This window comes from Pipistrellus kuhlii, unplaced genomic scaffold (assembly GCF_014108245.1).
Source record: "Pipistrellus kuhlii isolate mPipKuh1 unplaced genomic scaffold, mPipKuh1.p scaffold_m20_p_1, whole genome shotgun sequence".
Lineage (NCBI taxonomy): Eukaryota > Metazoa > Chordata > Mammalia > Chiroptera > Vespertilionidae > Pipistrellus > Pipistrellus kuhlii.
Genome location: NW_023425404.1, coordinates 196,204,651 through 196,228,683, shown reverse-complemented (window position 1 = coordinate 196,228,683; position 24,033 = coordinate 196,204,651). Strand labels below are relative to the sequence as shown.

Here is a 24,033-nt window from a genome sequence, read left to right as displayed (position 1 = left end):
AGGTAGATCCCTCAAATGTTGAAACGATCGGGACCCCTCCCCAGCCCTGTGCAGGGTTTGCTGTCCGGTCGTGAGAGCCCTCTCTTTCTGGGTGTCCCTTCGTGAAGAGGGCTGTCGCCAGCCAGGGCACCTCGGGAGGTGCAGGTTTGGTGAGGGCTCCATCTGTCTGGTGTGTGCGGAGAGGGTGCCCGGGGAGGGCATGTGGGGGAGAAAGGAACCAGGAGGGTTGCCAAGTTGCAGCCAACCTGCTTCAGGAGGAGCGGCCATGGGAGACGGGGGTCCAGAGAGGGCTTTCTCCCCCGCGTGGTGGGGACAGACTAGGGGCTCCAGCACCGAGGCCAGACCTGGGGACTGTCTGTTCCCTCGGTCCAAGGCCCTTAGCGAGAACTCGGTACGTGTATCTCACTGGCACTGAATCCAAGGAGAAACTTCTCATGTAACATTTGACTCCAAATCTAGTAACCTTTCCAGTTAATGTTGAAAATATACAAAAGGGATAATTTTTAAATACCCGAATAGTATTGTATGCTAGGAAGTTAATTTTTTATTTTCAAGAATAAAAATGCTATTTTATTTTACAAGTAAACTTTGTTCTCAGTAGCTTGCCCTACATTCTCTTTCTCTGTTTTGCCAATTACATTGTTTTAGGTAACTTACTGTTTTTCAGGTCACAAGGTTCTGCTTGAATTCTCCACTGAAATAATGTTTAAAATATTTTTGGTCCTTTTATACTGATCTAATCTTCAAAGATTTAAAAAAAAAAAAAAGTGTCATTTGTTTCTTTTTTGTCCGGTGGTTTTGAGGAATCTGGTAGCTACTTTTCAGCACGTTTCACCTATAGGGTAAGATAGGTCTGTGTGCACGCATCCAATAAATGTGTTGTATCGCTGGTAAGAAACATAAAGCAGATTGGCAGTCTTACCTCCCTGTTAATGTGCAGATTCTTAATGTTCAGTAGTATCCCGGAGGTTTCTGCAGAAAATCTAATGCAGATTTTTGATGGCCTCTTAAAATGCTACACTTCCCCGGGAAACCTTATCTTCCAGCCAGCGTCTGGCTTTCTGTGAAGTCATAATTTTGAATCAGAATTTCCAGCTGCGGCATCTCGTTTTATGGGAGCCTGAATTGAGAATCAAAAACTAGGTTGTGTTTAAGAACCAGAAGTGAATGTTATCTTTCTCTTTATAAAACAGTATGGCAATTGTGCTTAAGTATTTCCAATTTGCAGGGTTATTGTTCATGATTTGCTCCAAGAGAAACCAGATTGAGTAACAGCTGAACGGCTCTCAGTGAGTTGGTTACGTTACCCTCCTGACAGTGGCTGCTGAACGGGTGTGTGTGCGTGTGTGTCTGCCCCGGGACAGGCAGGGACCATAAAATGTTAGCGTCGGAGGGCCTTCAGCCTGACTCCTCATTTTCCAGACGAGGAAACTGCAGTCTTGTTTCTGCCCTGTGCTTTATCAGGAAAACGATCGCTAGCGGGAGGCAGGAGGAATTGGGTTTAATGGTATTCGGATAGCTGTTGTCGGCTGTTTTAAAATGCAGGCGCTCTGAACAGGCAGCCGAAGGGAGGGTCCAGGCAGCACTGGTCAGGGCTGCTGCCCTGTGCCTGCGCGGGACATGGCCCTTTCCTGTCGGGGACGGTGTTTGGACATCTGTGGCAAGATTCTGAAATGTGTGTAGCTTGTTACTATGTAATTCCTCTGTTAAGACTTCATGTTAAGGAATGACAAAATCCAAAGGTTTAGTATACCAAAATACTGTGGTATGGTTTAGCAAAAAGATGTTCATTACGGCGTACTTTATCCACATGGAAAATGAGAAGAAACGTCTTCTAGCAGTACAGAAGTAGTCAAATTATGGGAAGCTTCAACAATAAAATGTTATGTAGACATTAAAATAATTTTCAGAAGAGTTTTAATTGCATGGGAAAATGTTTGTTATGTTAATTAAAATAAGCAGAAAATAGAATGTACATCTAATATGGTTTCAATTATGTAAAGTGTGTATATATATATATATATATATATATATACACATACATACACACACATACATATATACATACATACAGTGGACAATAATACATCAAAGTAGTAAAAGAGTTTATTTCTAGGTGAGGATATTATGGATTGAATTTACTTTCTCTTTTATATTGTGCAATTTCACAAATTCTCCACTCTAAGCAGAAAATAAGTTTATAAAAATTTTTAAATGTAGTGGAAGAGGCCATTTTATTATTATTATTTATTTTATTTATTTATTTTTTTTGGTAATGCCAAGTGATGGAAAAGCCACTTCAAAATCTCACCGAGGCAAGGATATAGTCTGACGCTTGCGCCGCCCCAGCTCCACCCCACGGCTTGGCTCCCAGCCACCGGGCGACAGAGACCCGCTGGACGCGGGCAGAGGGGGAGATCCAGAGTAACCGCAGTCGCTGTTTAGGAAAAAGTGGACTTGAAAGCCTTTCCCCTGTTGAACGAACATTCCTTTATTCTCCCCCTTAGACACGAGGCTCCAGTCAGCTCTGCCGGGGCGGGAAGGCTCTCAGCCGGGATTCTCGGCCCAGGATCGCTGACACCTCCCAGGCCTGCTCGCCAGTGTTCTGTGACACAGGCCCTGTCCCCACCTGGGTCGGGCTTAATAATTGAAGGGGGTTAACTGTTAGATACGGATGTCTGCGCGGAAGCCAGTCCGTTGCTCCCCCTGAACCTCAGAATACAGTGTACTCAGCACGGCTGAGGAGCCACTTCTCTGAACGGGCAGCTTTTCCAGAGCAGGGACGCCTGTCTTCGCTTCCAGCATTCTTTGAAAAATGTATGAGTATTTTGAAGTCCACAATTCCACTTTATAATTTCAAATTAATAACTTACTACTGTAATTTCATACGTTTTATACTACCCCTAGGAAAAACAAGTATTTGCTTACTGCAGATTTCTTATATTGATTTCAGTTGGTCTCGTTCCACATTACAATTACGGCTTTCCACTCCACAAGGTATGGCTTAGCGTTGTGTTTCAAATTTGAAATGGGTTGTGCGTTAATAAAGCTACTGTTTCTAATTTAGAAGAAAAGATCTCTTAGGCGGGTTGGTAGGCACCAGGACACGTCTTTGAAAGGTTGGTTTTGTATGAATTCACGGGAGCCTCAAACTGGGCTCCTGCTGCCGAGAAGCGCCACCGCTTTTCTCCCTTCGCCTGTTTGGCCTCGTTGTGTGTTTTCTTCGGATGCTGTGACCAAGGCCAGTGTGAGGCTGGCCAGGCGAGCCTTCCGTCCTCACGCAGAGGTACCCCTGGGCCCCGAGAGCCAGGTGATGTCTGTGTCAGCGAAGGCTCTGGAGGACAGCCACAGCCTGCTGCCAGTGTTCACTCCGCTCAGTGACCACACCTACTTTCTCTTTTGCTTTTACCTGTGAAACCCGCAACTTTTTCTTAACACTTACACTGCTCTGCTAGTTACTTAGAACTTTGGATTACTAGTTTATACCATATGGACATAAACTAATCGTTCTTGTTACACGCCCTAGAAGTCCTGACTGCCTGTATTCTATTAGCTGATGGTTTGTCCTAACAATGAAGATGTGAAGTCCCGGTGAACTACCGTGTTTCCCCGAAAATAAGACATCCTCTGAAAATAAGACCTAGCGCATGGAAAGATAAGACATCCCCTGAAAATAAGACCTAGCGCAACTTTGGGAGGAAAAATTAATATAAGACACTGTCTTATTTTCGGGGAAACGGTAGTAGCAGAGCCATTTTCATTGGGAGGGTTATGAAGTTTTGGTTTTGCACTGGGCCGGTGGTGTAAGCAGTCCGAACACAGGTACCTTCTTTTTCTTAGGAATTCAGTAAGCATTTTTGGAGCCGTGGGTCTCTGCCAGTCCCTGTGCTGAGGATCGGAGGCTCAAAAACCGGTGAGATTAAGTGGCTCAGAGGCCAGCAAGTCTAGTAGGGAGACCTTCCTGACATATTGGCAGTAATGCTGTTATTTGGGTTTATCAGCACCCAGAATAACAATATTACTGCCAATTAATATTGGTAATTGGGCTTATTATATTTTGCAAACAAGTAGAAGAGTCACTTCAACTATATTTGCTTCTTTCCTTGGGACTGGTTCCCTCCAGAGAAAAATTATCCTGAAAAGAAGAAAAAGATCTTCCAAAGTGAAGGAAGGCTTATAGAAACGAGCTGTAAATCTGTGGTGACCAACAGCAGGCACTAGGTTCCGTGGAGCAAGAAATTACGTTTGATTGTCTTAGTTAATGGTGTATTAAAGATCACGTGACTCTTCTGGTCGGTGGGAAAGCACCCGGGTTGCTGCAGTAGTTAGCAATCAGACCCATTTTGGACACCGGTACCTTCAGTGTGAACGCCTCATAGTACACTGAGCATGTCAAACTCAAAGGCTAACACAGGCCAATAAACGAGGCATGTGGGCCGTGGACCACGAGTTTGACATGCTTGCAGTACACTATCTGCACATACAGCATGTCTCCTTACATGCATGTGTGTTAGAAGATAAAGCTGATCTTAGTTTAACTCGGCAGGCACAATCAGACTCACTGTGGGCATAATAGGTAGGACAAGGCGGCTCTTGATGGCAGATCTTGGAGGTCCGGCAGGACAGGCCGCAGAGAAGAGCAGTGGCTGGAGCAGGGAGCTGGGTTTCCACCAGCTGTGCGGCTGTGAGCTGAGTGGTGCCGGGCTCAGTGTTTAACCTGTCTGCCTCAGTGTCCTCGTGTGTAAAGCACAGGCACTAAAGCTGCCCCGTAGAGTTGTGAGGGAGAATGGAGTTACCTTTGTAGGCGGTCTAAAACCGTGCCTGTTGGCTGGGTGAACAGACGCGTATTACCTGCTGACGTGTTTGGTGTTGGTCTCAGAGTAACGCACACGGCAGGGAGGCAGCCTGGGCCGGGTGGGTAAAGCGCTGGCCCTTCTCCCACAGCCGAGCAGGCCAGCAGCATCCTCCTGTGTGAGGCCGAGGATGGAGGCACAGCCACTGACTGCGAAACTGCCACCGAACCATCACCCGCCTCTGCTCCCCCCGGCAGCAGGCTGGGCCCGCGGGGGCAGGTGCAGGAGGGGGCGGGGGCGGGGGGGCTAGAAAGGGAGAACCTGCCAAGCAGGGCAGCATTCCACTGTCAGGGCCAAGGGAGGAGCGGAGGGGCAGGATTCAGGGGCCGTTGCAGAGACGGAGTCTGTGGGGTTGCTGACGGATGGGCTGGTTAGCTCAGTGGGCAGCAGGGACCAACCATGGGCATGAGGCCTCAGCCCAAGAACACAGTGGTGGTCCCAGCTCACAGCCGTCAGCAAACAGGGTCCGGGGCTGTGGGGGGCAGGGCGGGGTGGGTGTCGGCGTGAGAGTCCTCCACAGCTTGTGGACGCTTTTGGTTTGCCCCTGCCTCTCCCCTGGGGCCACTGTTTAAGGAACCGTGTCCCTCTCACTTAACGGTCACCTTGGGCAGTCCCTGGACTCAGTTCCTCATTCTTAAATCGAGGGGCCTATATTATCTGCTTTATCTTTCTCTCGGGATGTAAAGGGTACGTGGGGGAAAGGAGGGAAAGCTTGCCTTTGAAAGTGTGTATGCAGAGATCTTGATGCAGTTACACTTACCTAAGGAAGTGGATTCAACAACAGGGTGAAGAGAAGCCCATGCTCATCACGAGTTCCCTTTCCTTCCCCAGCTCTGGCTGTGCACATGCGTGGAGCCTGGTGTGTGCTCACAGGTGGCATCGCAGTGCCCAGCGCTCAGACCCTGTTTGCCTTGTTCCATCCTTCACACCAGGACCCTGTGAGAAGCTCCTTTAAAAAATCTGTTTACAGTTCACTCCACAGGCTGTTTGACCTAAGCGTGAATTTTATCGTGTTTTTCTTCCTGTTTAAATTATCCTGAAAAGAAGAAAAAGATCTTCCAAAGTGAAGGAAGGCTTATAGAAACGAGCTGTAAATCTGTGGTGACCAACAGCAGGCACTAGGTTCCGTGGAGCAAGAAATTACGTTTGATTGTCTTAGTTAATGGTGTATTAAAGATCACGTGACTCTTCTGGTCAGTGGGAAAGCACCCGGGTTGCTGCAGTAGTCAGCAATCAGACCCATTTTGGACACCGGGGGTGGGGAGAGCTGGAGCTGGTCCCGCATTGGCATAAAGTTAGCATTTCCTTTTGCATTTAAACGCGCGACTTCCATATGAAAGGGGAGGAGGAGGAAGCTGCCGCCTCTGAGGGACATTAGCCCCCAGCTGGAAGGCCTCGGCCTTTTCTGAGCCTTCCCTGAACATGGCGCGTTTCCTCCTCATACACCACGGGAGGCATGCACTGCCATTTCCCATTTTACAGATGAGGAAACTGAGGCAAAGGAGGGTACGTAACCGGGGAAGGGCCCCGCAGCTGGGGTGTCAGAGCTCCATGGAGCCAGGCAGCCCGCTCCACAGTGTGCTCACTCTCCTGTGCCCACACAGGGGTTCTCAGAGACAGAAATAAATGCCACCTGTCCACCGAGACCACTCTGCCCTCTTCCGCCGCCCCCCGGGCCCACATCACGGCCTCCGTGTTTCCCTAGTCCGCCATACCTTTTCCTTCGCCGGCTTCGTGGCCCCTGTGGGTGTGCAGCCAGGGCATATCGCCTGTGATTTGGCCCGTCAGGTAGGGCGTGTGGAGAGGGGGACGCGCCTCCTGCCTGTGTGTGCCCTGCACAGCACTTCACACCGCACACCACCCCGAGGTGGGTCAGCCGCTGTTGGCATTCTGCATCGGGCAGACCCCGCCATGTGTGAAGAGCGTGGGGCGGTCATTGGACAGATCTGATTTTACCAACGCTAGCAGATCTGCGCCTCGGTTTTCTTGCCTATAAAATGGGAAAGGTGATGATATCAGAGGATTGTTATGAAAATTAAATGAAATATGTGAAAACATGGAGCAAGCTTTGTCATGTAGTAATCAGAAGTAACTGCTAAATTTTTCCCTTGTAACTTAAGCACAGTTACATATAAAACTTGGATATGAAAAATCAATTTAAAATATACTACTCATGCCGAAACCGGTTTGGCTCAGCGGTAGAACGTTGGTCTGCGGACTGAGGGGTCCCAGGTTCGATTCCGGTCAGGGGCATGTACATTGGTTGTGGGCACATCCCCGGTGGGGGGTGTGCAGGAGGCAGCTGGTTGATGTTTCTCTCTCATTGACGTTTCTAGCTCTCTATCCCTCTCTTCCTTCCTCTCTGTAAGAAAAATCAATAAAATATATTTTTGTAAAGAATAAATAAAATAAAATATACTACTCATGGGAATGCAGACTGGTGCAGCAACTGTGGAACACAGTATGGTTTAAAACTTAAAAATGGAACTGCCTTCTGATCCAGTGATCCCACTTCTAGGAATATATCCTAAGAAACCTGAAATACTAATTCAAAAGGATATATGCACCCTGTATTGCAGCGCTAAGTACAGTAGCCAGGATCTGGAAACAGCCCCAGGGCCATCACAGACGAGCGGATAGAAAGCTGTGGGCCATACACAACGGGGTACTCCCCGGCGCTAAGACAGGAGCGCTTACCTCTGTGACAGCCTGGAGGGACCCGAGAGCACTGTGCTGGGTGAAATGAGCCCGGCAGAGGAAGACAGGCACTGTTTGATCGCACTCACATGTGGAAGCTAACAGCTAAATGGAAGCAGAGGCATGGATACATGGGGCAGACTGACAGCTGTCAGCGGGGAGGAGGTTGGGGGGACTGGATGAAAGAAGGTGAAGGGATTAACCCAAAACATGTATGTGTAATCCATAGACACAGACAGCAGTGCGGTGAGGCCAGAGGGAAAAGGGGGGGGGGGGGCGGGGGGATGGGGACAGAGAGAAGCTTTGCTCAGGGCAGTGCGCACGACGCAGTGTGCAGTGACGTTTTACTGAGTTGTACATTGGAAAACTGTATGGTTTTGAGAACCAATGGCACCCCAATAAATTCAATTTAAAAAATAAAACATACAGTTCAGTTTCAGTCACACGCAAGAAGTGGTGGGGCTTCTGGGGCTCACATGGCCCCGGGGACCAGGGAACGCAGTCCCTTCATTTCCCAAGCGAGGAGAGGGAGCCTGAGGAAGGGCCGGACCGGGGCGCACTGCGGTGTGCGCAGGGGTGGTAATGCAGGCTCCCTGACCGCTGTGGCTGGCGTTACCTCTGACTCAGCGTTTGATCAGCTCCTCTGCGTCCTCTTGCGTCTGTCCCAGAGCCTCGACAGCTCCGCAGGCCGGGCTGTCTGGCCCTGTAAGGCTCTGTGTGTTGAAATCCCACAGGAGATGCCTGGGAGGCGCGGCTCGGGCACAAGGAGAGTCTGCATTTCCCTGTTGGCTCTTCCTGCACGGGGAGGAGGGTGAAAAGCACACACACACACACCGTGCATGGCTGAACGTGCTTGTTTCCCGGAATCTGGGTGCTGTGGGGGACATGGGTGCTGTGTGGGACATGGGTGCTATATGGGAGATGGGTGCTGTATGGGAGATGGGTGCTGTGTGGGACATGGGTGCTGTGTGGGAGATGGGTGCTGTGTGGGATCTGGGTGCTGTATGGGAGATGGGTGCTGTATGGGACATGGGTGCTGTGTGGGACATGGGTGCTGTGTGGGACATGGGTGCTGTGTGGGAGATGGGTGCTGTGTGGGAGATGGGTGCTGTGTGGGAGATGGGTGCTGTGTGGGACATGGGTGCTGTGTGGGACATGGGTGCTGTGTGGGACATGGGTGCTGTGTGGGACGTGGGTGCTGTGTCGTTCGGAGGTGCTCGCACATGTCCGGTCAGCAGAGGCAAACACAGGGTGCTAGTGATGCTTTTAAAAGAACGTGGGTGTTGCTTTTACACGTCACATTGTAAAAGTTTCAAAACAGCATTACTCTTTGAGCTTGTTTTTAATCTGTTATGACATTTTCTACGGATGCTTTAGAATATAATTTTAGGTTTCTGTCCTCGTTGATTGAACCTGAATGAACAGTGAAAAGCGGTCGTTGGCACACCTGGTGTGGACTGTGGGACCTGCGGCTGGAAGGGTGCAGCCTGAGGGGCAGCCAGGCGGCTTCGCTCACTCTGACTCTGAGTCCTGAGCTCTGTTTCCTTGTTCCTTTTTTCCTGAGAGGAGCGGTTCTAGAACACCCCGGGGCGCACCGTCAGCAGGGGAAGCTGCCCGTTCTCACAGAGCCCTCGGCGTTTTCTCTCCCATTTGCAGCTTGTTCCACAGGCCACATGTCTGTTCTCTCACATGCTCAGGGCTGCTTCCTCTGAGGCCTGTGAGATCGCCGAGGGCGGTGGAGCCGTCTTTTCCAGAAAGCGGGCTGCTTCCCGAGGAGGAGGAGGAGGAGGAGGAGGAGGAGGAGGAGGATGAGTGTGTTAGCGTCTGCAGCATCGAAAGCCCAGCCTTTCTGGCCTCTAAGACAGGGCGTCCGAGGGCAGAAACCCCTGCCGCCTGGATTGAGTCGGTGCTTACAATGCGCCTTGTGAGCAAGCGCTTTACAAATAAATAGTGTTTGTTTTTTCGTGATCGTCAGTATCTTTGCTTCCTGACTACACTGAGCTTTTTTGTGTTTATCTCTTTTTTTTTTTCCAGAAAAGCCCAAAAGTCTGGGTGTTTTTTTTAATCTAATGGAAACAGAATGTGGCTTAGCTTTTACAATTATTCACTGTAGAGAAGAACTTGAAGCTATAAAAGTTAATCAAATTTGGTAGTACACAAATTTCATCAAAACCTGAATTTTACAAGCTTTGAAACTTGGACTTTTTCAAAACGTTTGAAGAGTTGGTCTTCACCGCCCTTCAGACGCACACATTCCTTCCGTCCCAGGAGGGAGGGGTGCAGGGGGGTGTAGGGGGGGAGGGAAAGGTATGGGGGGGAGGGGGATGCAAGGGGTGAGGGAGGGGTGCAGGGAGGGGAGGGAAGGGTATAGGGGGGAGGAGGGTGCAGGGGGGAGGGAGGGGTGCAGAGGGGGAGGGAGGGGTGCAGGGGGGAGGGTGGTGCAGGGGGCCCTCCCCCCTCCCCCGCCTCCTCGAGGAAATGAACTTCTGAGTCAGAGGGTGATAAGCAGACCTCGGCCGTGTCCCTATGTCAGTGCCTGTGAAACGGAAAGTGAGAGTCACCGCCAGAGTCACTGAGTTACGACGTGTTGATGGATCTCCGTGTTAAGGCCGTGAATGGTATTTTTAGTTTCCTAATGAAAACAGAGTGACTTCCGCTGTGAGCGCTCTCCTCATTGTTACAGTCCTCCCTTCCCTCTCTCCGCTGCTCACACAGCCACAGCGCTGTCTGGGCCCCGGTCCGGACTTTCTTTTCTGCCTCTGAGTTTCCAGTGGATGGGTTTCCCGAGCCAAAACCTCGCCCCAAAGTATTTAACTTGCTGCGCACAAAAATTTGAGTCAATTAAATGTGTTTGATTAATTTATCACAGAGAGTGCCACCTTGAGTGAAAACAATCCTACTCTGTGGAAAGTTCTTTCTCTTCAAAAGAAAGTCCTTATTTCTAAGGGCAAAGCTCTGATTTTAATTAAATAAAGGGCATTTTATGCAATTTTTCCCCCTAAAGCTTAAGATTAATTTCTATGGTTACTTGGGATATAAATCTCTAGATTGCTTTAAAACAAAGATTTTTCTTCAGGAGAGAGTTGACAGCTCCCTTTAAGAGAAGCTATTACTTAATTTTACTTTCCTAAGTTTAAACACATAAAAATATTTGTAATGATACCCCAAAGGCATCATAAAAATGTAAAATAATTGTACTCTAAAATATCGAAAATTACAGGAAATAGAGCTCATTTTAAAAAATGAACTGGGAGTCGTGGCCGGGGAACTGGGGTGTGACATACTTCAAAACCAGAATCTCTTGTCAGGAGACTTTTTTTAAAGGCTAAAGAATTTTTCTGCTGCCAGTCATACAAACTTTAAAATACGTCCATTCTGTTAGAATGTTTCTTTATAGTTTTATGAATTTGAACATGTATTGCTGTATGGATGGCTTAGGTCCCCTCCGAGAGACAAATTTCTGTCTGTGGAATGAAGTGGCATCAGGGCTGTGGATTAACTGAGTCACAGTAACGCTTCAGCCTGGGTTTTCACGGTTATTTTTAAAGTGCACACACAGACATTTTCTAAGCCGCTTTGAGCAAGGGCAGCACAAATAGTTTCTAGTGTTTTCCTTCCCCGAAGTATACTTCCTCTTGCAGAGATAATGCTAACCGGTAAATTGTTCCCAGAGAGATTAAAAGTTTGTCCTAGTTTAATAAATGTAGTGCAGTCTATGGTAGAGGCACTGAAAGGGGGAAAACCCAACTTTTCAACTAAATGAATGAAAACTCATCCTCCTTCCGACTTTACTTTTGTCATATCAGTTCTTCCGTTATTTTCATTTGCTAAAATTTAGTTGTGTCTTTATAGTCACACGCCTTCATTTTATTAGGAAACGTGAAATCAGATTCATAAATGCTTCCGACCGAGGTCTTGCAGGAAGCCCTTCGGCCCCCGGCCTGGCTGGGGAGCCGGCTGCTGGCGGCGGAGACTCGCCCGCTGCCAGTGCTCCGCACTAAGGGAGTTTATGTTTTGAGAGCAACGTGGAGGGGATAAAACTTCTTTCCCTCCTTCTTCCTACGAGACAAGAAAATTAAGTTGAGTGCAGATATTGAAAGTGCTGTAAGCTGAAAGTAAACACTGATTATTGCAAATGTACATTTGGGCCGATTTACTTTTATCTCTCAAGCGAAACATTTCCCACAGTTTCTGCGGGTTTTTATTTAAGTTTGGAAAACTTTGGAAGTTTGTGTGAAAGTATAAATAAGTTTGGGAAAGTCGTGATTAGACTTTGATAATAAACATGCAAAAGCAAATTGGGAGACTCTATTAAAGTCAGATGTAACGTTTAATAATGTTTTCTCCAAGACTCATTTCCAGAGAGAAGAATGGGGAAGTGTGTGGCTCTGAAACAAAGGCTTGGGCTGGAAAATAAGGGTTCCTTCCATGTGAATTTTTCAACATGGGTGTTTGCTTTTCTAAAAGGACCTTCGTGATTGTCAGAGGAGCCCCCACAATGCCCCTTCCCAACTATGGGCACGGAAAGCACATATATTATTTAGATTCCATTTGAAAAGCAAAATACTTACTTAGTTGCCAGGAAAATTTAAACTATTTTTTTTTAATAAAATAAGCATTCCATTTTAGCACAGAAAGAAATTATTTTGTAAAGAGGAAAAATGTTTTAGTTGGTTTAATTATTGAAATACACCACAATATAGAGAGTACAAATAAAATTTAAAAACCTTCATCAAAAATGTGTTTTGAATCTCACTGTTATAACACTAACCTCGCCATCCCATGTTGGTGTTACGTGTGGGAAGGTATTTGCCAGTTGTTACATACGGGCACTTTGGAAATAGCAGTCATGCCAGCTTTCAGTCAGATACTAGCTAATGCTTCAGAGTTCCTAAGGAGTTCTTGATCATTGTCAAGTGTGAATCTCCTCAGTATGCTGCTACATTGTCCCTAAAGTGTGTGTGTGTGTGTGTGTGTGTGTGTAGGGGACAGCGGTGTTACATTTTGGTGACACCTTTATGGCTTACAAATTGATACGTGATGTTAACCTGAAATTTGCTGCTGTGATAAGAATGGGAATTTTTGTGTGTGTCATGTGTTAAAGGCTTTACCTAATGATCTGAGAAACTGTTAAATGGATTTAAATTGTATATACGGGTTAAACTTTTAAAGCTTTAAAAATGAGTTCTGAATATAAAATTTAAATGTAGGGGTTAAACACTTTTTTCGTCTTAGTAAAACAGTATTTAAGATATTTAAGATAACTGATTCTCAAAGTCACGATCTGTAATATACGGCTCAGGATCTCACTATTATTTTTCTGGTTATTTTGCACACAGATTTTTCTCTGGCAAGTGTTATAATTAGGGATTAATTATTTTATGCTGTTTTGAACACTTAACTAAAAACCAATTATCATCAAACTAGTCTGTCCCCATTTTATAACACTTAGCAGTTAGTAGTTTGCTACAGTTTCTTTAAATTTTTGAAACAACTAACTTCTTTTTTTTTTTTTTCAATCAAAGAGGATGTTAGAATTTTTTGTAACTTATTTCTTGGAATAATATTGTCTGCCTCCCCACCTCCTTTTTTATTTTATTTTTTGCATGTGTACGGAAGTATCGATATAATACTTTCAGTTTCATGCCTATTTACCCCAAAGAACGCCATAACGAGGGAAAGGAATCTGAGTTCTGGGAGACGGGAATGATGAGACAAGGCCCTGGGTTTTGCTTGGAACCTGAGCAGCGGGGCTGTTGGCCGCGGCCGGCGTGCCCTGCGTTCTCCTCCCGCTCACTCAGAAAGATGGCTCTGGGGGCAAGGCTCTGTATCTTGTTACCCGGCCCGCTTTCCCAGAGCCTCATGATAAAGCACACGTTGGTTCCGTGGCTTTTGTTTGCACTAACGGAGAAAAACTGTGTTTTAGTAGAGCAGAGCACTTAAACTCCGAGGGTTCAAATGTTATCACGCAGCGTTTTCTGGGGAGTGTAAATTATTGGCTTCTCTCAAGAAGCACGGACTTCGAATGCACGCCCTCCCTTTGTACCACCCGCAGTCCCTTTCACTCCTCTCTCCGCTGATGTGAAGCAGAAACTGGACAAGGTAACAGTTCTGATGGTGAGATTAGAGGTAGCCAGGCTGACTGTCTCCTGGCTTTTAGAGACCCTTATGAGCCCGGGGCTTCCCCCCCTTGTTTAGATATTACTTGCTCTTTTGAGTTTCAGATTACAGGAGCAATTGATCTGCGTGACCTATCTTAAGAACTTTAACTTTGCAGTGGAAACTTAAACCAAATGTATATCCTCAGGAGACAAATCATCTTAAAGCCAGGCTGTTGTCATGTTGATGTACTATAGGGTTCCCCCAGCAACAGTGCGGTGGAGGGCCCCACCTAGTGGACAGGAACTGCATGTGCTGCGGCGAGTAAATACGTAGAGGGAACTAGTCTGTTGACCAACTCTTGTCCTCGGTTTGCCGTAGTGAGGTTTCCTGCTGTTCCAAGCTCAGTTACTGCCCAGGGCCAGGGTCCTAGGAGAAGGGGGTAATGAGCAGTTGTGCTATGGCAGTTTTGTTTGTGGTTTCTCACTTCTGTAGGTGTAAGTGCTGGTCCTGGCCTCTACTTATAGATGATCTTATAATTCACATAAAAAGATCATTTTTTAAAAATGCTGCCCTAGCTGGTTTGGCTCAGTGGATAGAGTAATGGCTTGTGGACCAAAGGTGTTCAATTCTAGTCAAGGGCACATGCCTGGGTTTCGATCCAGGATTCGATCCCCAGGGGGTGGTGCAAGAGGCAGCCGATTAGTGATTCTCTCTCATCATTGATGTTTATATATCTCTCTCCCCCTCCCTTCTTCTCTGAAATCAATAATAATATATTGAAAAAATATATACCAATTAAAAAATAAATAAAATGTCAAGGCAGCCTTTAGTCTTTGGGGATTTCTTGTTTTTGAATATATATATATATATATAAATATTTGAATATATATATATTTATAATCGTAATAATAAGAGACTACATTTGGGCAGAACTTGTTTGTTACCACAGACTTTATACTCTGCTAAGCTGTTCATCTTATGAGAGGAGAGGTTGATGCTAATTATTAACTGTGGATCATAGCTTGTTGTAGAGAGTGTGTCTTTCGTGTACACTGAAACATTTGCAAAAAAAGGTGTGAGAAAATTCTATACTTTAAAAAACCTTTAGTACATCAAAGTCACTGGTTTTAGGTATAGCTGTTCCTTAATGTTTATTTTATAACTAGTAGCCCTGCATATAAATCTGTGCGCCAGTAGCTCTCTGAGGGGCTTGGCCGCTCCACGCCCACGGCCCAGACACCCATCCGCACCCTGGCCTGGCCAGAGCCCACCTTGTCACTGCGGCAATGAGGCAAGCATTCTGCCACGCCGCTCATGCTGCCTGCTCTCAGTGGCTCCCCACCCCACCCCAGGGACTGGGGGACACCGGCAGGCTGAGAGGCCACATCTAGTGGCCATGGGAGCCACCATCTTGTGATGGAGTGACAGTTAATTTGCATATTAACCTTTTTTTTTTCAGAGAGGATGATAGATTCTTGATAAAACGTACCACTCATTCACGCACATTTGTTGAGCTAGGAAGCTTGCCGGGTTTTGACAATTCAAAATGAACACCATATAGTTCTTTTCTGGGCATACAATTTTTAAAAATCTTTTAGCTTTTCACCACAAATGAGAGTGAACGCATTCCTAGGATGGTGGAGTGTGAGTATGTTTACTTGCTTAGTATTTGCTGCCTGGGACTGGAAGAACTTAGATGACATTTCACAAATGCTCCTGGAGAGGCTGGTGAATGAAATGGTGGCTTGTGTAACGCGTTTGGTGTGTGGGAAGTGGGAGGAGGCTGCATGGTAACTCCTCTTGGTTTGGTTCCCGGCTCAGGGCTGACTTCTGAGCTGGGCTTGGAGGCACAGAGTGAAGAACCCAAGAGCACAGGCCCTGGAGTCTGCTTTGGAGAACGGACCTTGGCTTTTCAACTTGCTAATGTATGACCTGGCGCAGGCTACGTAGGGGCTCTGTGCCGCAGTTGCCTGAGCTGCTTTCTCGTTTGTTACGGGAATAAAAGAGATCATCTATCCAATGGGCTTACAGCAGTGCCTGGCACATAGTAGGCATGACATATTGACGAGGGTGAGGGTGGCTCTGCCTGCTGTAAGGCAGGTGTGGTTGTCACCGTGCACCGGGCTTTCCCCCACACCTGCCCCCCACCCCCAGCCCGTGGTGGGACTGGCCAGTGTCTGTGCAGACAGACTGCGCGGCAGCATGACCGGCAGCCCTCTCCCACGCTGGGCTGGCAGCACTTCCCCCCACGCGTGGCGTTTGCAGAGACGGGTTCCCTCTGCGTTTGTGTCCTTGCTTATTGAATCCCATTTGTGATCCGGGGTTCCTACCCGGGGCCCCAGACAGCCAGAGCCTGGAAGCCCGGGGGGGGGGTGGGGGGGTTGTATCCGTGGGAAATCCACTTGCTTGAGGAAGGAGCTCAGATCCGCAGCTTTTGTCAGAGTGTCAAAGGCCTCTGCCCCCCAGAAGGCCACCTGAACTTCAGATGTCCGTGGTTCTTTCTGGAAGGCCACGCAGGGGAAATGCAACGTGGATCTGCACCGCACACTCTGTTTTAGATGAGACATAAGTCATTTTGAGGCTGTGGTTGGGATTTTAATTTGAGGGACTAAATGGAATGTTTTTCCCTCTTCCTCCGCGTGTCCCGTCCTGAAGAACCATGAGAGCAGGGAAGGGAGGCCTGAGGCTCTGGAGTAGGCCCTGCCCTGTTCCGGTCCAGCTCTCCCTCACTAGCGAGGCCTCGCGCCAGGGACCGAGCCCCACCCGGAAGGAGACTGAGCCGGGGCCGCCTCCCCGGGTGGGTCATAAGGACGCGGCGTGGAGCCGTCACACAAAGGCCTCTCGCTCTGCTAGACGTGCGGTCAGTGCTGTGTGCGTGCTGCTCTCGCTTCGGTTCATATGTACCCCATGGCATCCATGTGTACAAGGGAGCTGCCTGCCGTCACTTGTTTGTTATCGTCTGGTTCACAGTTATAAGAGTTTCTAACTTTTTATGACCAGAGACTAAGGTTCTACACCTGAGTTGTCGTTAGTCAGAAAACCTCACTCAGTGAGGACCCAGGCACGTGGGTGTCACTCCTGCTGGCATCTGGGGAATCACCAGAGCAGGGCAGAAAGCAGTGAGGGGCGTGCTCACAGGAGCTGGGAAGTCGCCGGAGCAGAGCCAGTCCCCTGGGATTTCCGAGCAGAGACCCTCTTATCTAACCTGCGCCGCGCAGGAAGGACAGCGGTGGAACTGGCACGGGACCAGGAGGAAGTGGCCAGGACTCCCACTAGGACTGTCACCCTGCAGTCCCACGCCATCGATGGGTGGCACTGTGCAGGGGGAACGGAGGGAGGGAGGAGAGGCCACCGTCGGAATCAGGGCTGGAGTGAAGGCGAGCGAGGCAGGAGCCGTTCACCTCTGTGACCCCGCAGGCTGGCTGCTGTGAGCCGGGGCGGTGCCAGGCTGGTTTGCAGGTGACGGCGCTGGGAACTGCTCAAACAGGGACAGGACTGACACCCCACTGCAACTTCAGCAGGTCACCACGCCCCAAGAGGCGCACTGGTTCTGGCCTCGTGCTGGAATTGGTGCTGATGCATCATTGTTCACTGAGGGGGCTGAAGGGGTGACTCGGGATTTATTTAGCGGGCGTCCAATTAGACGGGCTGCATGATCCTTGTGAAAACCATTTCGGCTTATCAGTAGTTGGCAAACATTCCACAGCAGTGGTGTGCTGGCTGTGCCTCTGGCTGCTTACTCAACTCAACAGCAAGCTGTGTCCACCGGTGGAATGAAGAAATAATGATGCTGTGTTCCAGGGAACTTTTACAATATGCCAGGGGGACCTACTGGAGTCTCTTTCATCCTGAACAATGGCAGCTTCTTGCAGAGGCAAATTATGCAAATCGGTGCTTAGTGTTCGCTAATCAATCAGGTCTTTGTTGGGAAGGCAGCCAGTGAGTGCCAGCGGGCAGAGCCTCTGCTGGGGGTGGGCCTGGCAGCCAGACCCGCTGGACCCGAGAGGGGCCCTGTGACTGCCTTGAGCTCTCCCTGCGTTTGTACCAGGGCTGATTTTTTCCGGTTTATCTTCCTCTTGGTAACTTACAAAGCACCCAGGAAGGAGCAGCTAGCAGGACTGCTCTGTGGGTGACACAAAGCCGTGCTCCCCGCCCCCGCGGTGCCAGCCCTCCCGGCTCCCCAGGTGCACGTGTGTTTTGCACAGTGTCATTCTGGCTCCGGCCTGGCACAACGGTTAACCTTCCACAGCCCCCTGAGTCTAGATAAGAACAAAGAACTGAGAACTTGAAAAGCCCTGGGGAAAATGGTGATGTTTTTGAGTGCCCGTTATTGCTGCAGCTGAGGTGCTTGTGCTGCCATCTCGTGGTTAATGTCAGGTGTCTAGCTGGCTTCCTGTTGGGAGTCCTTCTTCCCTACTCTTAACTCCTTCCTGCCAGGAAGCGCCTGGAAGAGCAGGTCAGTCCAGGGGGTAAGTCCTTAATGAAGAACCGCTTCAGGCTACGCCGTGTGCAGCTCAGGTCACCTTTCAGAACCGGCCCTGGCCTGCTGGAGGCAGAGGACACCTTCGGAGGCTGCCTGTCGCCTGGGCAGCCTGGCCAGTAGAGTCAGGGGATTAGGAGCGGGAGGAGGAGATCTGCATCTGGGGAAGTCCGCAGGGGAGAGTGGGCCCATGTACACTGAGGGGAGTCCTTGGAAGACCGACCTTTTTGTTGATAAAAATTTTCTGTCTGACTGTGAAGACTGAACACACTAATCCTAGGAAACTCTTGAAGTACGCAGAGGTGTTAAGAATAAAGAAAGTCTCAAATCCTGCCACCCAGAAACCAGCGGGGCTTTGATGAGCAGCCTCAGAGCCTCTGTGCGTGTAAGCCCGTGGGTGCGCATTGTGTGTATTTTATGTCCACGGACTGGGATAGCCGTGGTTCCCCCTCAGCAGTGTGCCTGTCCGTAGCCTGGTAAGGCCGCCAGCTGCTCAGGCTGGGCTGTTGGGTTGGGTTGGTCTCCCCTTGAAAAGCCTTGATGCGTGAGGACAGGCCATGCGCGCTTTCCCTCAGGCACATCCACTGTGCGGACCGCACCGCGCCTGTTCCATGGTCCCTGCTCTTACGGTGGGCGGACCGTGTGGGGACTTAGCCTCACTAAAACACAGCCTTTCCGGTGGACTCCGGAGGAAGAGGTGGGTCCGCTGAAGGGCCGGAGTTTGAGGACGGAGGTTAGACGGACCGGCGGGTGAGCAGCAGCTCTCGGCAGAGGCTGGGCGAGCAGACCCTGCCCCGCAGCTGTAACGGGCCTTTCCATGGCGGAGCTCCTCAGCGCGAGGACCTCTGACCTCAGAGGGTGCTGGCCACACTCCTGGCAAAGCGTCCCTCAGAGAACTGCCAGGCTCGGGGGGCGGGGCATCTTCGTGGGTAGACGTGTCTCCTGCTTGTGTTGAGCCATTTATACGAATTGTGTGGCTCGGTGCCTTCCCGTCTGTGATGTGGGTCATGGCGGACTCTGTCCCATTCGATGGTTTCAGGAAGCAGGAAGCAAGAGGCCAGGGAAGCAGAGCATTTAGCTCGGTGCCGCACGTAGTATGCACTCAGTCAGAGCTGCCTTTAACTGTGCTGCCGCTGTCCGTAAGAAGCCGTTTACAGCGCTCCCTTTGTAGTGCAGCCCAAGGACATGAGCAGCTTGCTCAGAATTCACTTGGCAGAGCCTGAGAGTTAGAAGAGCTATAAAACACCCCTTTCTTCCAGCCCAGCTTTGGAACCACCTGAAAGAGAAACTTGGGAGTTGGAACACAGAAAGCCAAGTTCGCTTTGTGGCCAGATGTGGGTGGAGCATGCACCCGAAGATCGCCCTCTGCAGGCTGGCACGCCCGCCTCCTCTAAGTCAGGAGCCAGGGCGTTTTTGCCTCCGCCCTCCACCCTCCGCCCTCAGGGGCCTCCTCAGCTGAAGTCCTCCCACCCGGAGCCTGAGGACAGCGAAGGCGGCCTAAGGAGACGGAGCCACAGAACCCGGCAGCTCCCCGTGTTCCTATCAGCACCCCCCGTCTACCCTGCTCCACGCAAGCCCCACACACCGCCTTTGGCCCCGAGCATGCCCTGCCCCGTCCTGACACGGGGAGGGGAGCTCAAGGGTGGGGAGCAGCGCTCCTCCTGGAAGTTGCCCTGTGGGCGGTGTTTGCTGATTGACACTCAGAGCACTGGTCACGAGGGCCAGTCTCTCCCACCTCCGCCTCCCGCTGGGGGCACGCCCTCTCGGGCAGGCCCGTCGCGCTGGGCCACAGCAGGACTTGGGCATGAGCACGTGTGGGGACACAGAGCCTCTGGCGCAGTCTTCCTCTGTCCACGGCAGTGAGACACGTTCTGAGCCCCTGCACACAGACGTTCTCACCGAAACCCTGCTCCTCCCTCCGAAGGAAAACCTCGAGCTGAAGCCAGCCAGGAGTGTACTGTCTTGGCGGCACAGCATGGGATAAGTAAGGTCGCCTATGCGGTGTGGGCTGCCATCCACCCCAGTGCCCTTGCGTGGGCCTCACTTTCCATGCTTATTACAAAGGAATGGGGTGATGTTGATTCATCCGGATGTTATGGGGAATAACTGACAGCAAATGTGGAGCAGTTCAGGCCTAGCACACACGTGGCTGGTGCTCTGCTTGCCGGCCCCAGTCCGGGACATCCCGAGTGCAGTGCACTGTGGATCAGATGTGAGCGGAGAAAGCAGCCGATGTTGCTCACTCACTGTGGTTCCCAGGCCCTGGCCGTCCCCTGTGAGCCCTGAGCTGAAAACTAGTTGTGACCGACCAGGAACCTGCGCTTCCCTCTGTGCCCGACACTGGGTGCCTGGTTCCCTCCGGGCTTCACCCCTGCGTCCCCGAACAGATGGCTCGCCCTCGCTCTGATGCACCTTCTCACCTGTGAAAGGGTGTGATGGTGGGGCTGCCTCGCGGGGCCGCTGTGCACAGAGCTTGGGAAGCTGTGTGGGCCATAGCGGACTCGCCAAGAAGACGGGGCCGCTTGGTGACGTGGCGGTGAGACTGCTCCGTGGAGCTGCAGGCAGAGGATCCAGCTTAGAAATGAAGCGGCCAGCGCAGTGGGCCTAGCCATTGGCTCAGTGTGGGGGGGACTGCTGTTTTGGCCTAAGAAGGCTAAGAGAAGAAAGTGCTTTAGGGGGGAGGTTAATACCTAAGGACGTTTTTAAAGGCACTGCAGGGGGCAGTGGTAGGACCCCACCACCCGGTGCCCGTCTTCAGCAGCGGTGCACAAGGGCTGATCCTGTCTCATCCGCTCACCCCACCCCACCCCCAGTATTATTTTGAAGCAACCCCAGGGATGCCATTTTATTTGTAAATTTTCCAGCACATATCCATAAAAGGTAAGGATTTTAAAAACAAAAATATTAGAAACAATCATAACATATAATACTATTACACCTGAAGAAAAACTCACTGTAATTACTTAGCATCATTAAATGTTAAGTGGGAGGTTTTCAAACCAGTTGAATAATAATACACAGCAGACAATAAAGTGACTTCAGCGTCAGATGGCAGGACACAGCAGTGTGTCCGTCCGTGTGTTGGGGCCCCTGGAGCTCAGGGTCAAGGAGAGTCCCACTTCCGCTCGCGCCGATTCCGCTCCGGGCCGTGAGGAAGGTACTGCCACATGAATAACCAGTGGAGGTGGCTGGTGTGGAGGAGACAGTAGCTGGCACTGCCTTCCTTTCTCTCAGCTACAGTTCCGTTACTGCCTTAAATCCCGGTGTTTGTTGGAAATGAAGGGTTCTGTCTTCATCCCCGCCCGTCCTCTCCAATAGACACTTAACACGGTGTGGCGTGTGGTCGGGACGCAGCTCCCGCTGTAAAACCCTCCCCGGGGATGCTCGGCCGGGACCAGATCCTCTCTGAGCACGCCCGTGTGAGGGTTTCACCTGCAACGCTCACCGCACGCCCTCGCTGGCATGCGAGGAGGGGAGTTTGCACAGAGCCGACGTGTGCTGCTTTCTCTGTTTGCTCAGCTATCCGGAGGCCACCTCGTGACAGCTTTGCTACTTCTTGGTTCAACTCCTAAGTCAGGAGTAATCAGATCCTGAAGCCTTTTTCTGTCCCCCCGCCCTCTTCTCCCCCCCCCCCCAACATGTAGGGACTATGCAGACACAGCAGTGAGTAATGGAAGTCTCGTGGGGGTCGTAGATGAATACTTGTATCACATGGAAAGTGCTGGCAGGTGCTAGGAAGGCCTCCTGGAGGAGGTGGCATTTGAGCGGAGCCTGAGGATGTGCTGGGGTGTGGGTGGCATGGGGTCGCATCAAGGAAGAAGGCTGTTCCAGGCAGAGAGGAGCACTCACAGAGGCACAGAGCTCGGGAATGGCGTGCCCACACTGCCCGGCTGTGAAATGCCCCACTCGTGGCTCAGCCCCCAGGCACTCCCCGGTTAGCTCTTGGGTCTTCTCACCACCTGGCCCCGCAGGCACTTGCCCAGTGGCCCCTCCCTTCCTCCTAGGAGCCCTCTCCCTGTCATCCAGTGATATCAAGATCAGGAAACTGGCACTGGTTTTAGATTTTAATGGGGCAAATGTGCTTCCATATACTGTGATTTTCTTGTCAAACTTGAAATGATGGCACTTCCCTTTAAAACTAAGAGTTATTCTCTGTAGGTACACACATATAACTCTTTTCAGAATTAGCACTATACCTATAGAAGTCTCAAAACTTCTTTGAGACTTTTTCTTTGTATCCTTTGTATCCTTGGCATTAGCTTATACATTGTGCTCATATTAAATATCAAGTTAAATTGATGATATTGAATTATTTAACAGCTCTTAAGTTACCAAGAATTCCATTTAATCCTGAATCAGCTTAACTCCATTTTAATGCATTCATTTTATAGACATTTGCCATGACAGAGCAAAGAAGTGGGGATCACATATGTTATACTTTAAGTGAAGCCTCTTGCAGTTATGTTTTTGAGATGCCTTGGGGGCACCTTGTTCCTGGCGCAAACACCACCCCCACACACCATTCCCCCGGGAGACTGGACCTAGCTAAAGATGGTGGTGCTCTAGCCTGTGTAGTAGATTCCTTTTAAGACTTTCCTTGGACCTTTTAAAGCTTTTTATGGAAAACTTTTTGATTCCTAAAAATCCTGTTTTGGATGTTAAGGCCCTAAGTAGGTGTGCCATGGACAGAATGTGGGTGTCCCCGAAATTCACATGTTGGAGTCCTAACCCCCAACGTGATGGTATTTGAGTATGAGGTTTTTGGGGGTGATTAGTTCATGGGGTGGAGCCCCACAAATGGGATTGGTGCCCTTTCAGAAGAACGGTGAGAGAGGGGACCTCTCTCTTCACCATGTCAGGGTGCAGCAAGAAGGCAGCGTGCACAAACCAGGAGGGGCCGGCACCAGACACCGAACCCGCCTGCACCTTGACAGTGACCTTCCAGCCCTAGAGCCATAGGAATAAATGTCTGTGTGTAAGCCCCAGCCCATAGTGTTGTCACAGCGGCCCAGGCTGACGTAGACAAGTGTATTAGAGTCTCACTGCTGCTATAACAAATGACCACAAGCTCAGTGGTTTAGAGCAACACACATTTGTTACCTTCCTCGGGCGTTTTACTTTGTGTTTTTTATTCGTAGCTCCGTGCACAGTTCTGACACATGGTCGGTGCTTTGGAGTCAGTTTTTAAGATGCTGGAAACCGGCCATCACAAAAGGATCCTCTGGGCTGTGTGTCCTCTGTTCATCCTGGTAGGGCCAGGGCGGGTGGGGCCGGCTGCTCAGCGATAAACCGTTGCCCCGAACCTTGTAACTGCTTGGCAATGGCCTTTTCTAAAGGGAAGGTTCTGCCTTAGGGTCCACTTTAGATACGGACAGAAAATGAGGAATTGGCCTTCACTGGGCACATGCTGTGAGTACACAGACATGCATTACCCGTGCAACCTCCAAGTTCCCTAGAGACCATTTCTTCAAAATGGCATAGACCACAACAGTCACAGGAAGAAAGAGCCATCACAGAGAGATCAAGGCCAGCAATGTCAGCGATTATACAGGAGCCTAAAACCAAAGTTGTCCAGTTTGTGGTTTCGAAATCTTTCTACAACCGGCATTCCACCCTCTGTTAACATCACATGTGATTATAACATCTATCTAGCTACATAAACATTTTGTGTTGTTTTTTTTTAGATTTCACACATTGGCAAACTGAGAGACTTTCTCCTGGAACACAGAAAGGACTATATCAACGCTCACAAGTAAGTGCACACGTGTCACGTGGCTTTGCTGGCTGCTCTGTTCCACACCGGACTCCGAGGCGTAATGGGGAAGATCAGTTTGGCAGGGTTCCCACCGAGCACCGGCTCCTCAGCGCCTGCCACCCCCACAGCGACAGGTCCTGTTCGGA

The 24,033-nt window shown here is 49.8% G+C and overlaps 1 protein-coding gene across 1 annotated transcript in view; it reads left to right on the top strand.

Moving 5' to 3' along the window:
* STX18 (syntaxin 18) overlaps positions 1-24,033 on the top strand; it is a 73,027-nt gene that overhangs the window by 33,132 nt on the left and 15,862 nt on the right. Inside the window, exon 2 of the mRNA XM_036420667.2 lies at positions 23,817-23,884. Coding sequence (XP_036276560.1) covers positions 23,817-23,884 — 68 coding nt within the window. The remainder of the gene's footprint in view (positions 1-23,816; positions 23,885-24,033) is intronic.